This window comes from Sinohyriopsis cumingii, chromosome 4 (assembly GCF_028554795.1).
Source record: "Sinohyriopsis cumingii isolate HCF-2022 chromosome 4, ASM2855479v2, whole genome shotgun sequence".
NCBI classification, from domain to species: Eukaryota; Metazoa; Mollusca; class Bivalvia; order Unionida; family Unionidae; genus Sinohyriopsis; species Sinohyriopsis cumingii.
The window spans coordinates 81,211,376-81,227,828 of NC_142964.1; the positions used below are offsets into that span (position 1 = coordinate 81,211,376).

Here is a 16,453-nt window from a genome sequence, read left to right on the forward strand (position 1 = left end):
TGTTTGTAAGTTTGTTTTTTTAAATTAAATTAAAATATATGCTATGGATAAATGTATTTTGGACTTGACTTTGTCCAAACTCAAGTTCATTCTCTACCTGACCAGAATCATTTTTTAAATTCTGTAAACAATTAATACAAAGCTGATTTTTTCTCTATGAGTATGGGTTAATTATTAGGATTGTTGTCTTTGCCTGAGACAAAGACATCGTGCTTACCATGTTCTTTATATAATTTTATCTTATAAACACTTGGAACATTCCAGAATGAAATTTTCTATTAGGTAATATTTTTTTTTAAATGTTAATTGTGACCAGAGGTTTTTGTCGTTGATGGGTTTAACACCATTTTTAGCATAAAATAGGCTATACATGGCCGCCAGTATAAATAGTGGAGGAAGAACCTGGAAAAACTCCAGAAAAAAATTATTCTTCTCTGGAAATACAAAGTGCTCAAAAATAATAGTGAAATTTCAAATAATGATATATTTTTGGATTGTATTATTGTAATTCAACAAAAGACTGTTGGCACATCACTAAAGCACAGGTCACCACAGGCGAATCAACACTTCCAGTGTCCAGTATTTCATTTGGGTTGGAATTTATCCAATTATTTAATTCAAGTCATTTTTCCCTGGAAATACAAAGTGCTTAAAATTAATATTCTTGAAATAAAAATTGGATTTAGAGTTAAATTTCAAATAAGGATATATTTTTGGTTTGTATTATTGTGATTCAACAAATGATTGTTGGCACATCACTACAACACAGACCACCACAGGAACATCAACACTTCCAGCATTGTGATTTATTTTAGAGTACTACTAACGTTTGTTCTGAACTTTAATCATTCGGACTTGTGTTCGAAATTCTAGGATTATTTAGGATTTATTTTGTAATACCATAAGTTCTTTTAACATATTTCACTTCATTTTCTTGGGAAATAAATTGTTTGTTGAATTTTACAAAACTTTTGGTTTTCACACTTTTCTATTACTTATCATAAGACCATGTAGTTGTAATATCAGGAATAACAAGATTTTCAAACCAGCTGTTGTGGTACACTTACTGCATGCCAGCTAAGTTCAATATCTATTTAAGACAAAATGGACATCATTAAAAGCCTTTTGGTGAAAACCCCATGTCATTATCCATTCATGGGGAGTAGTGACCACATAATTTTACAACCGTCATTGTTGCAGTCATAATGGATGTATGACTGGCACCATTTTTTCATTCTTGAACAACCAGATATCACAAGAAGGGAAGATGACTGAATCAGGGTTGCATTTAGGATTTGATAAATGTGGGTACTTGACCCCACTGAATCTGAAAAAGGGGAGGGGGGCAATATAGCCATTAAGGGGGGCCTTCCAGTATGATGTAAAATAATCTCAATGTCTACAAAAAGAGCAATAGCAAGTATAATAAGTGCATTAAATGCATATCATGTCTTCTGTATATTATAGTATAACACTTAAAACTGAAATCAAAGTCTTATGTTTTCTAATAACAATATTCTATCTACATACTAACCATTAAAGAATTAAACCAGAGACTGCAAATAGTGTCAATCCTCTGGCCAATCTTAAAAAACCAGTCATGTACTTCCTGCGTGTCACATGCTCAATTCTGATTGGTGACAAATTCATACTAAGAAAGATCAGAAAAGCACATATTTTCCTTTCAAGGATGAGAAAAAATAATTTGTGAGGAAAAGTCCAAAGCTCAAAATGAATTAGGGAAAGTATATATACAGTTTTTATAACAGTTAACTCTTAACTGAAACATACAACTGCATCCAGACTGACTGTAATTCTAACTGCATTATGGTCACTATTTACTAAATATCCTCCTGTCCTTCCTCATCTCCACTCTACCAATGCCTTGTTAAAGTTGAAGTCTCTCAGGAGGTCCTTCAGTTGAAATCATCATGAGTCTGTTGAGAACCCTTTCTTCTAGACAGCTTCTTCCTGCAGTTTTGGTTCAATTTTGATTGCTGAATCCTCTAACTCTCAGTCAGCAGTTTGGTATGGCATAACCATGGCCACTGATGCTAACTGAACACACAAAAACCTGTTTCAGTGTCACTGAAATATTACCTGTCTAGACTGGAAAGAATTTCATGACAAAAGAAACAGGTACCAATAATCCAGATTGATTAAAAAAGAAAAACGTTATCCACCATTAAACGTTGACACGACGTTATGACGACAAGCTACCAAATGCAATTTCATTGGCCGATCATAATGCTTGGTGTTATTTTTAGTAACAGGGATTCCTCAAGATATGCACTGATTGAAACCTAACTGATCATGTTTTGGTTGCTTGTTAGCATATACCATTTTTCCATCTAAATTTAATTAAAAAAATATAAATAAGATAAAAGAACTTATCTGAAATTCTTCTACAGAAGCCCTTGACGAATATGTTGCATTTCCTCCTACTCTCATGTTGCCAACACCAACACCCAGAAAGTCAACAAAATCCAACAGTGAACCATATTTTAGAGAAGCAATATTCTCCTTCGCCAAGTAATAGGCAACTGACATAGAATGAATAATTGATTCAAATTTCTTGCTGATAGCTGCCATGCATGTAGTTTTAAGATATTCACTTAGTTTCAAATCGTGAATCGCCTGTTTGTGAGCTGGTAATTCAACATGTCTGTCAAGGGTTGATGTCCTGAAATTACCATTTCCAAGTGTGAAAGAATTTTCTGGGCCAGTTTTTACACACCATCTACAAAGCATCTCATTTTTTCATTCATTTCCAGCCATGGTCGATTTTGTTTCCAGTCTGAATTGAAAGAGTACTTTTTTTCTTGGCATTAGATGGACCCTTACTTTCATCGCCACCATCTTTAAGTACATCATCACTAGCATCGTCCGATACGGGATTAGCCAGAGAAGTGTTTGTTTGCTGCCATTGTTCCTACTGACAGAAACTTCTGCACCCTGACTGTTATTAGAAGCGTTACTGCTAAAATAATGAAAACATGTCCAAGTTTTAACTGATTTTGCCATTTAACATGTTGTCCTGCCAAGCTGCCTCTGTATCAAACGTACTCTTCTGACCTTTCTTATTAACCTATCAGAATTGAGCACCTGACACACAGAAATATGTGAAGTACTTACAACTATACGAGTACAACATATTTGCTGAGAGTAAGAACTGGGAATTTTACAGCATAAAAATAATAAAATAACACCTTGTGCATGAAAAAATATGCACAATTCGTATTTTTTGCATGATTTTGCCCGCATAGGATTAAAAATCTTGCAGGAAATATTATATTTGGGGGGATGTGTATGATTGTTTACTCGATGCAACCCTGCTGAATGGATGTGGAGGCATTCCCTACCATTTCATTACTATTTTAACTCCTCAGAGGGAACTGTTCTGGTTGAGTCAATTGTTCAACTAATCACTTTGTCTTGCTGGTGAGAGGTTTAAATACCCCTTTGTTGGTATGGATACTGATTAGGTCATGTGACAATTGTATTGTCATTACCTATTGTTGTAGCATCTGGGTTTTGAATTAAACTACGGATAATTGATTTTTAATCCCAGCGGAATTATAAGATTGTCAATCGAGTTGACATATGGTTGTTGTATGATTTTTTCAGACTGTGTCATCATTTCACAATGCTAATTATTGTGTTTTGTGTAAACCAAACTGGCTATAATTGGCTTGATACACCTGCAGACTTTATTTCAACCAATAGACTGTATAATAGCTGGCAAGGTTATGCATAGTGTTACGGCAACTAATTTTGTTGATCTATAATATAGAAAAGAAAGCGCCCGTATTTTATTTTTTAAAAATTTATATACAAATTCTAGTCATTTCTTTGTTTATACCCTTCATTAATAACTTTATTTCTCTATAACTGTTTTATCTGCCATCTAGCCAAAACCCCACTACAATAGTTTAATTTGAAACCTCGGATGCTATAACACTAGGTCACAACAATACAAATGTCACATGGCCAAAAAATATTAATATCAGCTTCACTAGTGATGCCTGCAAAGGGGTATATAAACCTCTCAATGACTAGATAAAGTGACCATTTGAACAAATTAATCAACCAGATGAGACAAAACTACAGCATTTGACCTAGAATTCGTCATTTGCATTGCTAGTCATAGGGCACAAATGGTTGTTAAGCTAAATTTTATTGGCACATTATATCATTATTTGAACTTGCATCAAGGAAGTTTTGCATGTTTACAATATGGCCTACCTAGAAACCTAAAATGGCTGTTTCTAACGTGTGGTTCATCTTCGGATGAAGATTTCATTTGGCAAATACTGGCTGATGATGGTTATGATTACAAAATTTTATTTAGGTTATGTAGTATATCAGACCACTGGAGATGGGAAAAGTGTCAATGAAGATAACAGTGGGTGATTTTGAGCCTGACAATGGTGTTAAATATGAGTCTGGTGTTCATGCTGGATGGAAAAAACTAAACGGCATGCCCGTCAATCACCCTACCAAGCCAAATTAAAGTACAGACAATTTAAAAGTAAAATGGTAATTTTCATTTCTTTTCTCAAACAATTTAGTCCTGTGGGATTATGTGCTACAAAACTTTATTTCCCTATTGGGATTAACATAACTAAATAAAATGAAAAAATGGCCTGTCTGGTGTCAAATTGAGTCCTGTATCTGATCAAATGGAGCAGCCTTAAATGGTCAAAAATGTTGAATACAAATCACTGACAACTAAAATGTAGTCTGTTTGAAAGTATTTTTGTTATCTATTTTTATTATCTTGTCTAATTTTGTTATTTGTCATGGATGAGAATGGTATATGTCAGTCTGTAATCTGCATACTGGAAAAACAACCAGTTAATATGTGTATCAATAATGTGTCATATCATAGGCTGTGTATTGTGAACCATACTGATATGTCACACAAGTGTATCATTTCACCCCTACAAAATAAGAATCGTCCTGACTGACGAATACCAAGCCAAAATAATGCAAATTATTTTTAAAAAAACATTCTTTCTATGAAGTGGGGAGGCCGGAGGAATAGAGAAAACAATAGTAGAATGATATACATGGAGGTATAGAATCTGCTGAGGTGTTTCACTCAAATAATTCAGCACCCTCTATCCACTATCATTCCTATGTGGCAAGCACAGGAATCAAATAGCAGTGGAATATGACTTAGCACTGAATTATGAGTGAAGTATGAACTTCATGATTCAGTAAAACACATACAAAGAGCCTTGAATGACTTGAATAACACATGAAAACTTCCATTTTTGCACTCAACAAACTGTAGTGATAGGCAGGTCTGGAAAAACCCTTTTCAAACATTTCCTGCCATAATCAAAATTCACTCTTTATCACGTCATCTCACTTCTTTAAGAAAGGCAGGAACTGGACACACCAGCCTGTCACATCTATCCGGTGGTTGATCCAGCAGTGAAAAACCTACCATAAATGAAGTAAGGTCCTCCCATTTGGTCAGATGAGATTTCAAGTAGTCTGAAACTTTTATCGTTTGGTCAAATGGGAAAAGTTTCAACTACCACTGGGATGGAAAAAGCATCCACTGGAGTCTCAGGAGCAAGTCACCCAAGACAAGGAGACCTGTAGCTAAACCGAGAAGACCCATGAGGCAAAGAAATTCCCGGGCTGAGATTCATTTCTCTTCAAGTATAAACACTACCTATAAGATTTTCAGGTATCACTACACTATTTGGGACAATCAGCTATTGTTGCATCTACTGTATCCATGGCAAGATGAACAAAATACTGTGTGTTTGTGTGTGTAGCAGTTTATGACACATAGTGGCTTAATGGCACAAACTAAAGGTAAAGTTTAAAAATGTAAAGCTGCAGAATTGCAAAAAATATGTTATGAATATACATCCTTCCAAAAAAAGGAAAACGTAGGATAGCTATATAAAATATGAAAGGTAAAGCTACTAACATTTTATAAAAGGAATAATAAAAATGACAAAAGTCTTAAACCTTAAATCCTTTAAATATATTTTATCAAATTTTTTAAAATATAAAGCCCTCTAAAAAAGTCCAAGATTTTCTTTAGTGGTTCATCATAAAGTTTCTTCATTTACTGCACATCAAAATATTTATATTACACTGGGTGAAAGTCAACACACTCAACAAGACTGCATTCCAATGTCAGTAGACACTGGCATGATATGCACTCAGGTCAAGCAAGGTTCACCATTCACATCTACAAAAGACTGCTCATGTGATGCTTTTTGCACAATGTCATTGAGAAAGTTTGATGCCATGGATGTGGAGGTGGTCCTGAAGTATGGTATGATTCATGATAGTTTGATGCCACTGATGTCAAGGTGGTCTTGAAGTATGGTGTGATTCATGATAATCTGATTGCATGGATGTGGAGGTGGTCCTGAACTATGGTATGATTCATGATAATTTGATGCCACTGATATAGAGGTGGTCCTGAAGTATGGTGCGATTCATGATAATTTGATGCCATGGATGTGGAGGTGGTCCTGAAGTATGGTGCGATTCATGATAATTTGATGCCATGGATGTAGAGGTGGTCCTGAAGTATGGTGTGATTCATGATAATTTGATTGCATGGATATGGAGGTGGTCCTGAAGTATGGTGTGATTCATGATAATTTGATGCCATGGATGTGGAGGTGGTCCTGAAGTATGGTGCGATTCATGATAATTTGATGCCACAGATGTAGAGGTGGTCCTGAAGTATGGTACGATTCATGATAATCTGATTGCATGGATGTGGAGGTGGTCCTGAAGTATGGTACGATTCATGATCGTTTGATGCCACAGATGTTGAGGTGGTCCTGAAGTATGGTGCGATTCATGATAATTTGATTGCACGGATGTGGAGGTGGTCCTGAAGTATGGTACGATTCATGATAATCTGATGCCATGGATGTAGAGGTGGTCCTGAAGTATGGTGCGATTCATGATAATTTGATGCCACAGATGTAGAGGTGGTCCTGAAGTATGGTGTGATTCATGATAATTTGATTGCATGGATATGGAGGTGGTCCTGAAGTATGGTGCGATTCATGATAATCTGATTGCATGGATGTGGAGGATGGTCCTGAAGTATGGCACGATTCATGATAGTTTGATGCCACGGATGTGGAGGTGGTCTTGAAGTATGGTGCGATTCATGATAATCTGATTGCACGGATGTGGAGGTTGTCCTGATGTATGGTACAATTCATGATAATCTGATTGCATGGATGTGGAGGTGGTCCTGAAGTATGGTATGATTAATGATAATTTGATGTCACGGATGTAGAGGTGGTCCTGAAGTATGGTATGATTCATGATAGTTTGATGCCACGGATGTCGAGGTGGTCCTGAAGTATGGTGTGATTCATGATAATCTGATTGCATGGATGTGGAGGTGGTCCTGAAGTATGGTACGATTCATGATAATCTGATTGCATGGATGTGGAGGTGGTCCTGAAGTATGGTATGATTCATGATAATTTGATGCCACAGATGTAGAGGTGGTCCTGAAGTATGGTGCGATTCATGATAATTTGATGCCATGGATGTAGAGGTGGTCCTGAAGTATTGTGCGATTCATGATAATTTGATGCCATGGATGTAGAGGTGGTCCTGAAGTATTGTGCGATTCATGATAATTTGATGCCATGGATGTAGAGGTGGTCCTGAAGTATTGTGCGATTCATGATAATTTGATTGCATGGATGTGAAGGTGGTCCTGAAGTATGGTACAATTCAAAAAGAAAATTTGATGCCATGGATGTGCAGTTTTTTAAAAGTATGACGATTTATGATTGTCTGATGACATGACAGGATTCATGATAATATGATGCCAGAGATCTGGAGGTGTTTCTGAAATATGATATGATTCATGAAAGTTTGATGCCATGAATGTGGAGGCATTTCTGAAACATGACACGATTCATGATAATTTGATGCCATGGATGTGGAAGTGTTTCTGAAGTATGACATGATTCATGAAGACCAAGAAACAAGACTCTCACCAAAAGGAACACCAGTGCTCAAAGAATTGTTTTTTAAATACAGGACCAGTGCTGGTGACTTTAAAAGACTCAAAAGCCCCGACTCAAATTTCCATATACCCAAAAAACTTCTCTCTTTTTAATATTATTTGTCACAAAACCTTGCAATTGCTGCATTTCAAATATTCATTCAACAGGTTCAATAGGAAGTTTGAAGGTAATGCGAATGTCGTTAGTGTTCATCATTACACTCACTAGAGACTGGATGGTACTGGTGTTCAAATTTCTCTGCTGGACTTTCTGAGCAAATCCCAGTCAGAACTGGACGAAAATAACCTTAGCATTGTCAAAATTTATCTGATAGGAAAATGAATACACATCACATTTAGGGCTGACCATATCATTGGGGGAAAGGGTGGCAAAATAATTTCAAGTTTAATGGGATCTTAAAGGTAATACAGCAGAATGGGCCTGATCTGAAATTTGAGGGGCCTCAGGATATCAGACTTTTTTTGAGCACTAAATACCCTGAGAATGAGGGGATGGGGGGATGGATTTGCAAGATAGTGGATGTACTCATAATGTATTATCTTTGTGTTATACATCTCAGAAGACAGTGCCTCACCTTGTTGTAGTACCCATATGTAATGGCATTAGGCTGCACACCGGCTTTTTTCATCTCTGAGTATACTTTGACTGCTAGCACTGGCTGGTTGTACTGACCACAAAGTTGTAGCATGACCCTGTAGCAAACCTGAGAATACAAAACAATGCATGACAGCTTCTATCTAGAGATTACATTCATTGAGGACTGTACAGAAGTAATGATTAGATTTTAAATTTTTTTAAAACAAAACAGACTCATAAAATATCTTTGTCATGCACTGCATGTGTCCAGGGGCATATTATTTTATCCAAAGAACACTAGTTTCAGATTCTGTTCATTATAATTGCCATCACTAATATGGTGTTACTCTGTTATGTCGAATACTGAAATTCAATTTTACGATGCAATGTTATAATGCTGATAAGTATTAACATTTTGTGATAAATGCTAATAATACACTTCTAGCTAATTTTAGTATTTTGATGAACAATGGTTCTATGAATTCTGCACACTGCATGTTTTAAATAAAATGTTCATGTAAATTCCATTACAGCTGGCATTAAAGAAACCATTCACAGAATCATACTTTTTCTTTCATCATTTTGCCATTATTCCTACTCTCTCTTCTTAATATGCATCACACCTGGACACCTGTACATCATTCTTGAGAAAAGGTGCTGCAATAAAGAAAGCTGTATTGTCATCAACAATTTGATATAAAAGATTACTGTGCAATGTATACTGGCCTTACCTCATCTGGTGACTTCAGTTTTGCCTTTGCCATACTTTTGAGTACCTCATAGCCTGTCTTTAATGCCTTGTAAGTTGCCTGGTTAGCCTTGATGTAGCCAGGCAAGTGGATAAACCACAGACTGTAACAGTGACTCAGCAAGCACCTACAGAAATACACGTATGCACAATTTTACCTTTATTCTACAATGTATATGAAGAATTGATAGAACCAAACCAAATCATGTTGACGATTTTGCATGTGTCACTAAATTCTTCCAAAAGATACAGGCATAATTAATATCCACAATCTCTTGCTCATATTCAAAGTTATCCACAATGATGATAATAAACAAAAAAATATTATTTCAAGAGAGCTAAAGAGCTCAGTCAATCAGATGCAAGATCATCTCATTATTATATACTGATCCAGTTTCTTTTGAAAGTGCTCAAAACTTTTACATACCTATTAACTTGTGCCCAAGAATGATCCCGAATTTGACCATGAAATCCCAAAAGTATGACAATGATATTGTCACTGTCTGATTCTTTATAACCATACTCTCAAACAAAAATGGAACTACAATTCTTTCGAGGTTTCTTGGTTACAACTGAACAAGCATGAATAAATCTGCCATAGCCTATAACTATGCCACAGACTAACTTGACATACAAATGAAATGAGTAGAATTCTCCAAGTTCCAGCACTTTGTTCAATCCCACTGTCAATAAACGCCCAAATGATGCGGTCACTCCTATGCCCATCAGAGCCTGTATTGCAAGAAACTGTTCAAATGTTGACAGCTGAACCTCAGTTATTAACTTTCTTAGTTATTCGGTTGGTGATATCTTCCATGATGCACAATTTGATAAACACTCAATAACTGTAAATCACATATGTGTGTGCTGACCCTCCCCTCCCCTTACACTGAGGAACTTGTGTTATTGCATCATTCATAAATCATTCATAAAACTGATATTCATGTGCATTTCAGCTCTGAAAAATACTGAAATTTGGTTTCAGACTTAAGATGAAGTTCAAATCAGAAGGTTGAAATGTTAAACAATTTCCTTTTTTCAGTTACGTTTTGGGATTTTACTGACTTATCTGAAAATTGAAAAGTTAATAACAAAAATAACAATAACATAATAATTTGGTCCTGATTGCTAAATCACATCTTGTTGTCAGTATCAGAAAATATGGATCAGGACTGGAAGCTTCATGTCCCAAAATCAGGATTTTCTGATAATCTTATAATGAGAATTTGATGTGATCTAGCGATCAAGATTGCATTACAGTCGTATATCTTTTCCAATACTGATCAAAACTGGATCACAAATATAGCCTCCAGAGTGGTAACAAGCTCAGCCAAACAGATCAATATCATCTCATTAATATGTATAGATCTCATTCATTATCAAATCGGTATGAGATTCGGATGATACAAAAAAAACATATTACCAAAATCCAATCAGAAATATGGACTTGGGAGTGGTTACAAGTAATTGCTGATGGAAAGATTCATTACATATGACAATGGACACAAGACCATACTATAAGCTCATCTGGTCTTATAGCCATGTGATCTCAAAATGGAAAGAAGCACAATATTGGGGTTCATAGTTTAAATTTTATAAAAACGAGATCAAAGTTTTTTTAAATGGCTATTCTGGATTACCTTGCTACACTTAAAAGACAAAATTCATTTCAAATACACAAAACTCACCAGATGATTTAACGTCATTACAGAAGTATGCTGAGAAGCCAAAGACTCTAGACATGTACTAATTTATAACCTATGTTAATTTACATTAGGCTCTTGCAAGTATATGTGTGTGTGTTTGTTTGTTTGTTTGAGAGAGAGAAAGAGAGTGAGATTACTTTGCCCATAAGACAGGATTCCCTATACACTGCTGTGCATTCTGAAATGAACGAAATTAAATTACACCTAACATACAACATATCATTTTCGATTGGTCATTACAGATACTATACATACCCTAAAAATTTGAAATACATTATTGAAATAAATTTTAAAAAAACAAGTCTGAAATTAAGCCATCTTTTCACAACACTATTTGCTCTCTGAAGTAAACCAGACTTCAAAATAATCCATCTAAAATACAGCAAATTATTTTGTTTCATAGAAGATACAAATATACTATACTGTAATGATGAAAGTCTCATACAATCATATATAAATTCAGATACAACATATTCATCTTCTGAAAGTGCTGACAAAAGTTAAGAATTTGGAAATTTCTTTCAAATTCTTATTATGTGCCACAGCAGTTTCAGTCACATAAAATAAAACATTTCCCTATCAAATCGCATAAAACATTCCCCTATCCAATATCTAGTGATGTCTTTACACAAAGATCAGCCTATCTTCAGGAAGCAATCGTCTCCTAAACTTGAGACCATTTCATTAGGCAGGCTTTAAGATGCATTGCAAGAACACAACCTTATACAAAGTATCACATCATTTAAATTACCTATTTTACTATTTAAGGACTTTATATTCAACATGATTCATGACGTAATGAAACTTGAAAATCAGTCATACACTCCACTGACAACTACAGCTATGGCTGTTAATGCAGTGTGTAATTGTTTTCAAGCTTCAGGACTTCATGAATCATAACAAAGATGACATTTAATTCTTATAATTACAAATATTTTATTGCAAGACAATACAAGTCAGTGACTAAGCAAACATGGTAAGAAGCCATTCAGCAAAAACCCAAAATTGCTTTTGGCCACCCATTCTGAATGAGCCATAACAAATGGAACCCCCCATGCTCACCATATTGCAAGTCAGATCAGCATTATTTTCATTTAGGACCAACAAGACATGGTAAGAAGTCTTTTGTTAAAAGCCATATGAAGCTATAGTCATCTGTTTAGAAGCTGAACAAGATTTGGCAACCATATTAGAGTCAAATGGCATCATTTTCATCTAGTACTATGTAGACATCACAATCTTTTAGTGAAAAATCCATACAGATTTGACTTTCTGTTCAAGTGGATTAGTAACAGTGATTTTCAAGAAAGACGTCAGATTGGTACCAATTTTATCTAGTACCAATATGAATTCTTTCAGTGAATACATCAAGTTGATCAGTGAATACATTAGGATGAGTAGTGATAACAATATTTTCAAGATCTGCCTTTGTGACAGCTGTAATGGATGTCTGAAGGCATGTCTGGTGGACACTAATTTCATTTAGGACTAACTAGAAATTGGAAGTCTTTTTAGAAATAAAACCATGTCAGTATATCCATTCATTCATGGGTAGGGATAACTCAGTTTTTCAAAATGGATGCCATTTTGGCCATACTTGACATCCGATCATCATCATTTTCAATTGGGAAAAACTAGACCTCATTAGTGAAAACCCTGTCTTAATATGACCACTGTGGTGTCCATACTGGATGTCACGGTAAATTAATTTAACAAAATTCTGATACTATCATTATCTCTAACCTAGTATTAGTCATATCTACAATATCGCCTGCCTACAAAAGAGCATATATCCCTTTATATCATTTGACAGAAATACATCATAAGGATCTAATTAATTACTTCCTGCATGACTAAACTTTATTTATTTTTATAACTACCAAAAAAGAATGATTCTTTGGCATGTTAACACAAGCTGATTAATTGATTAATTGTATCGGCAAACTGCGCTACAAGAAAGGTGCCAAAATCACAGTGACATCTGTGTGTAGGGTCAACCTAATTCTTGGTTAAAATCACATACCAGAGACAATGCTGTCCATGAATTATCAAAATAAAGTCAAAGGGGGATGGGACAACAAAAGAAAAAAATAAACTATAACAAATTACAAATAAAACTCGCACTAACTAATGTAAAAAAACAAACAGGTAACACATCTTGATGTGAAACACTGAAATGGAGTAATGTTCTTTAAGTGAATGGTGATAATGACGAGGTTGTACTTTTAAACGTATAAGGTTAGGTAGGGAGATTCACATAGGAATTTTAGAAAATAAAGGCATAATAACAAAGGTATAACATGACATGACAAATAAACAAAGGGAACAAACATATGCTACAAATATACAAATCAAAATATTAATTTCTTACATACACTATGTACAAGTTGTTGTTGTTGTGATTTGGATTTTTAACGTAGTTTTAAAAAATTTTCAGTCATAGCGCTATGATGTCTGCAATGTGGCAGTTTATAGTGATGTCTAGCACTGAGGCATCATGCCGCAAACATGTAGCATGATGTCCCACCCGGTCACATTATCCTGACACCAGGCCGACCAGTCCTAACAATAACCTCTTAATGCTGAGCGCCTAGCGAGGCAGCTGTTAGTACCATTTTTGTAAGTCTTTGGCATGAATCCGCCTGGGATCTAACCCACGCCCTAACGCACCCGAGGCAGACGCTCTAACCACTAGGCCACTGGAGCGGTCACTATGTACAAGAAACAAATGTTTCCTTATTTCTTAAATTTTCATTTTCCTGCTCTTATATTATAGGACTAATAAATAAACAAAACATAATATATCTGATATAAGGAAATGCCAGTCCTGGCATCTACACATATCATGGGACAGATATACTTATCTTACAATACATACAGCAAAAATTTGCAAACATGAAAAGGATAAAACTATAATGAAAGGATCATTAAAACTTCCCAAAATAGGTGAGGAAACCTACCAAAAGTTGTTATGCCTGAAAGAAGAGAGTACAAGTCATCTCTAAAATACAATTTAGGCTCAGGAATGGAAAAATGGAGGCTGAAGCAGTCTAAAACTTTGTAAACATGAATGTAAACCAGACTAAACTACATGTCACTAACTTCCATTGTACTCCATAAATCCTGGGAAGAATGGGGTCTTTGTCTTCGTTAATAATACTACTAACTAATAATCACTATTCAGATTTAATTGTCATTATTAAATAGTGGTGATAGTGATGATAATGAGACAACAAAGGTGTTTGCAAATTAGGCTTAAACTCACAACAGGAGTGATGGCAAAATCTCTGTGTTTGTACTTCATGTGGAGAATCTTGCTGACATCAAAATAAGATTAGACCCAGACAGTGCTGATCTTGAGCACTTCTGGCAGTCAGTCTGTAATATGATTCTCCCCACAGGCTAGAAATAACTTAAACTTCTTGGTGGACTCAGTAGAGTTGTTCTGACATTGACGCTGACCAATTCCAATGCAAACATTTAAAAGGCCACTTTCCAACTGTGAGGAAAATTCAGGCTGACTCTAAAGGAAACCTGGATGACCCAATAACAGTACGTCATCTCCTAAGTACCAAGATCAACAATGATGAGGACTATCAACAATATAATCCATAATAAGAGGAATACCACCAATATATTCCAGCTTTGACCTCCCAAGAAATGCCAAACATACTTGTGGTACATGTAAGAAGAGTATGAATGAAGTTATGTGAAAGTACTGATATGATGTAATGATGCATATATTTTTATATTAAAAAAATAAAAATTTGTTCAATAGTTGTAAATTTTGGTCAGTGTGCATGCTAAAACTTGTGTCAATGAAAACCTCCCTCTTTTTTGAGGTCAAAACTCCTGTAGAACTTTGGAAATCTCCTGATCTGTCCTAACCTTCTTTTCTATCACACATTATATATCAATGAAGTGACATTTAGAACTGCTATCTTATGGAAATAACAAGTGCAAACATACTAATGGTTTTTTAGTGTAATTCTAGCAATGACGCTTTAGTTTGTTTGTGTCTGATTAAAATGGATGCAAATATTCGACCATGAAAAGGAAAAACTCCAACTCTGTACACAAATGTGCGAGAACTGTATGTGAATTTGATCTTTAGTAAAAGTCCATCATTAACTGACTTTAAATGACATATTCAGATCTAATACCCATAAAATATTATTATAATCCACTGGATGAATATTTTGTTAGGCTAATGGAGATTATAATTATTGTGAAGGTTAGTTGTATACAAACCCCCTTTCCATCAAACTGTTAAGAAAACTTTGAATTACCATTACTATTTTGGGCTCGCACAGATGCCATGGTTGATATTTATGGAAACCCATCAGTTACTAGTTATTGAGGGAGAGGAATATTTATTGTTTTTACAGCCACACAATCTTCTTTAAGATGATATCTATGGAGTGTTTTGTTGATAGGGTTCAACTGACTGAATTAGTGAAATTTAAATATCTGATTACATCTCTTGATTTAATGAGTTACCTTTTGAGCATTCTTTATTTCCTGTTTGGTACGGCGTGCTACAGGACTGTTGGGACAGCCAGGTTGCTTTTTCCCTGGTGCAGACACCTTAGACAGATTCTTCTGAAGAAATAGTTCAGAGTTCAATGCAGGGAACCCATTGTAGCTGGAAAAATGGAATATATATATATATATGACTTTCCAAAAACAAAATTGTAATTTTCAAGCAGTATAATAACTGCATATAAATAATATTAATTGCGACTAGTAGAGTCAACAATAATTCAGAATCATGTATTTCATTTTAAAACAACTCTTCAAATTTATTTTGTTAAACAGGGCTTAGACACTGTAGAGCAAAGAGTTTTGAAGCATCAGGGGCTAAAGTTACAGTTATCTTGTTCAGGAGAAAACATACTATAAATTCATCCCTCCTACAAATAATTCATCTGTGCTTTACACTCTTAGCATGAGATTCTAGCTGAGTTTACTGTAGCTTTTCACTCTTAGCATGAGATTCTAGCTGAGTTTACTGTAGCTTTTCACTCTTAGCACGAGATTCTAGCTGAGTTTACTGTAGCTTTTCACTCTTAGCATAAGATTCTGAGTTTACTGTAGCTTTACACTCTTAGCATGAGATTCTAGCTGAGTTTACTGTAGCTCCACAAGTGCCAACTTATATATACTTATGATGCAGACTTTAGAACAAGGGTCAATTGCAGATACATTTTCATTGGAGTTGGTAGATCCTGGAGATTCTGTACTTTGTGTTAGTTCCATGGCTTTTCTTCATGAAATAATAAATAAAACTATTTGATATGGAATTTTCTACTTGTTTCAAGTGATTTTAAGTGCAGAAATATACTAAACTGAGACCTTAATTTTGTATTGCAGTGATC

General features: G+C 35.1%; 1 protein-coding gene across 1 annotated transcript in view; it reads right to left on the minus strand.

Moving 5' to 3' along the window:
• LOC149801538 (C-myc promoter-binding protein-like) overlaps positions 1-16,453 on the minus strand; it is a gene marked incomplete at its 3' end in the record, with an annotated part of 138,981 nt that overhangs the window by 18,921 nt on the left and 103,607 nt on the right. The window contains exons 20-23 of the mRNA XM_089956811.1: positions 15,576-15,720; positions 11,213-11,253; positions 9,353-9,497; positions 8,620-8,748 (exon numbers count right to left, since the gene is read on the minus strand). Coding sequence (XP_089812937.1) covers positions 8,620-8,748; positions 9,353-9,497; positions 11,213-11,253; positions 15,576-15,720 — 460 coding nt within the window. The remainder of the gene's footprint in view (positions 1-8,619; positions 8,749-9,352; positions 9,498-11,212; positions 11,254-15,575; positions 15,721-16,453) is intronic.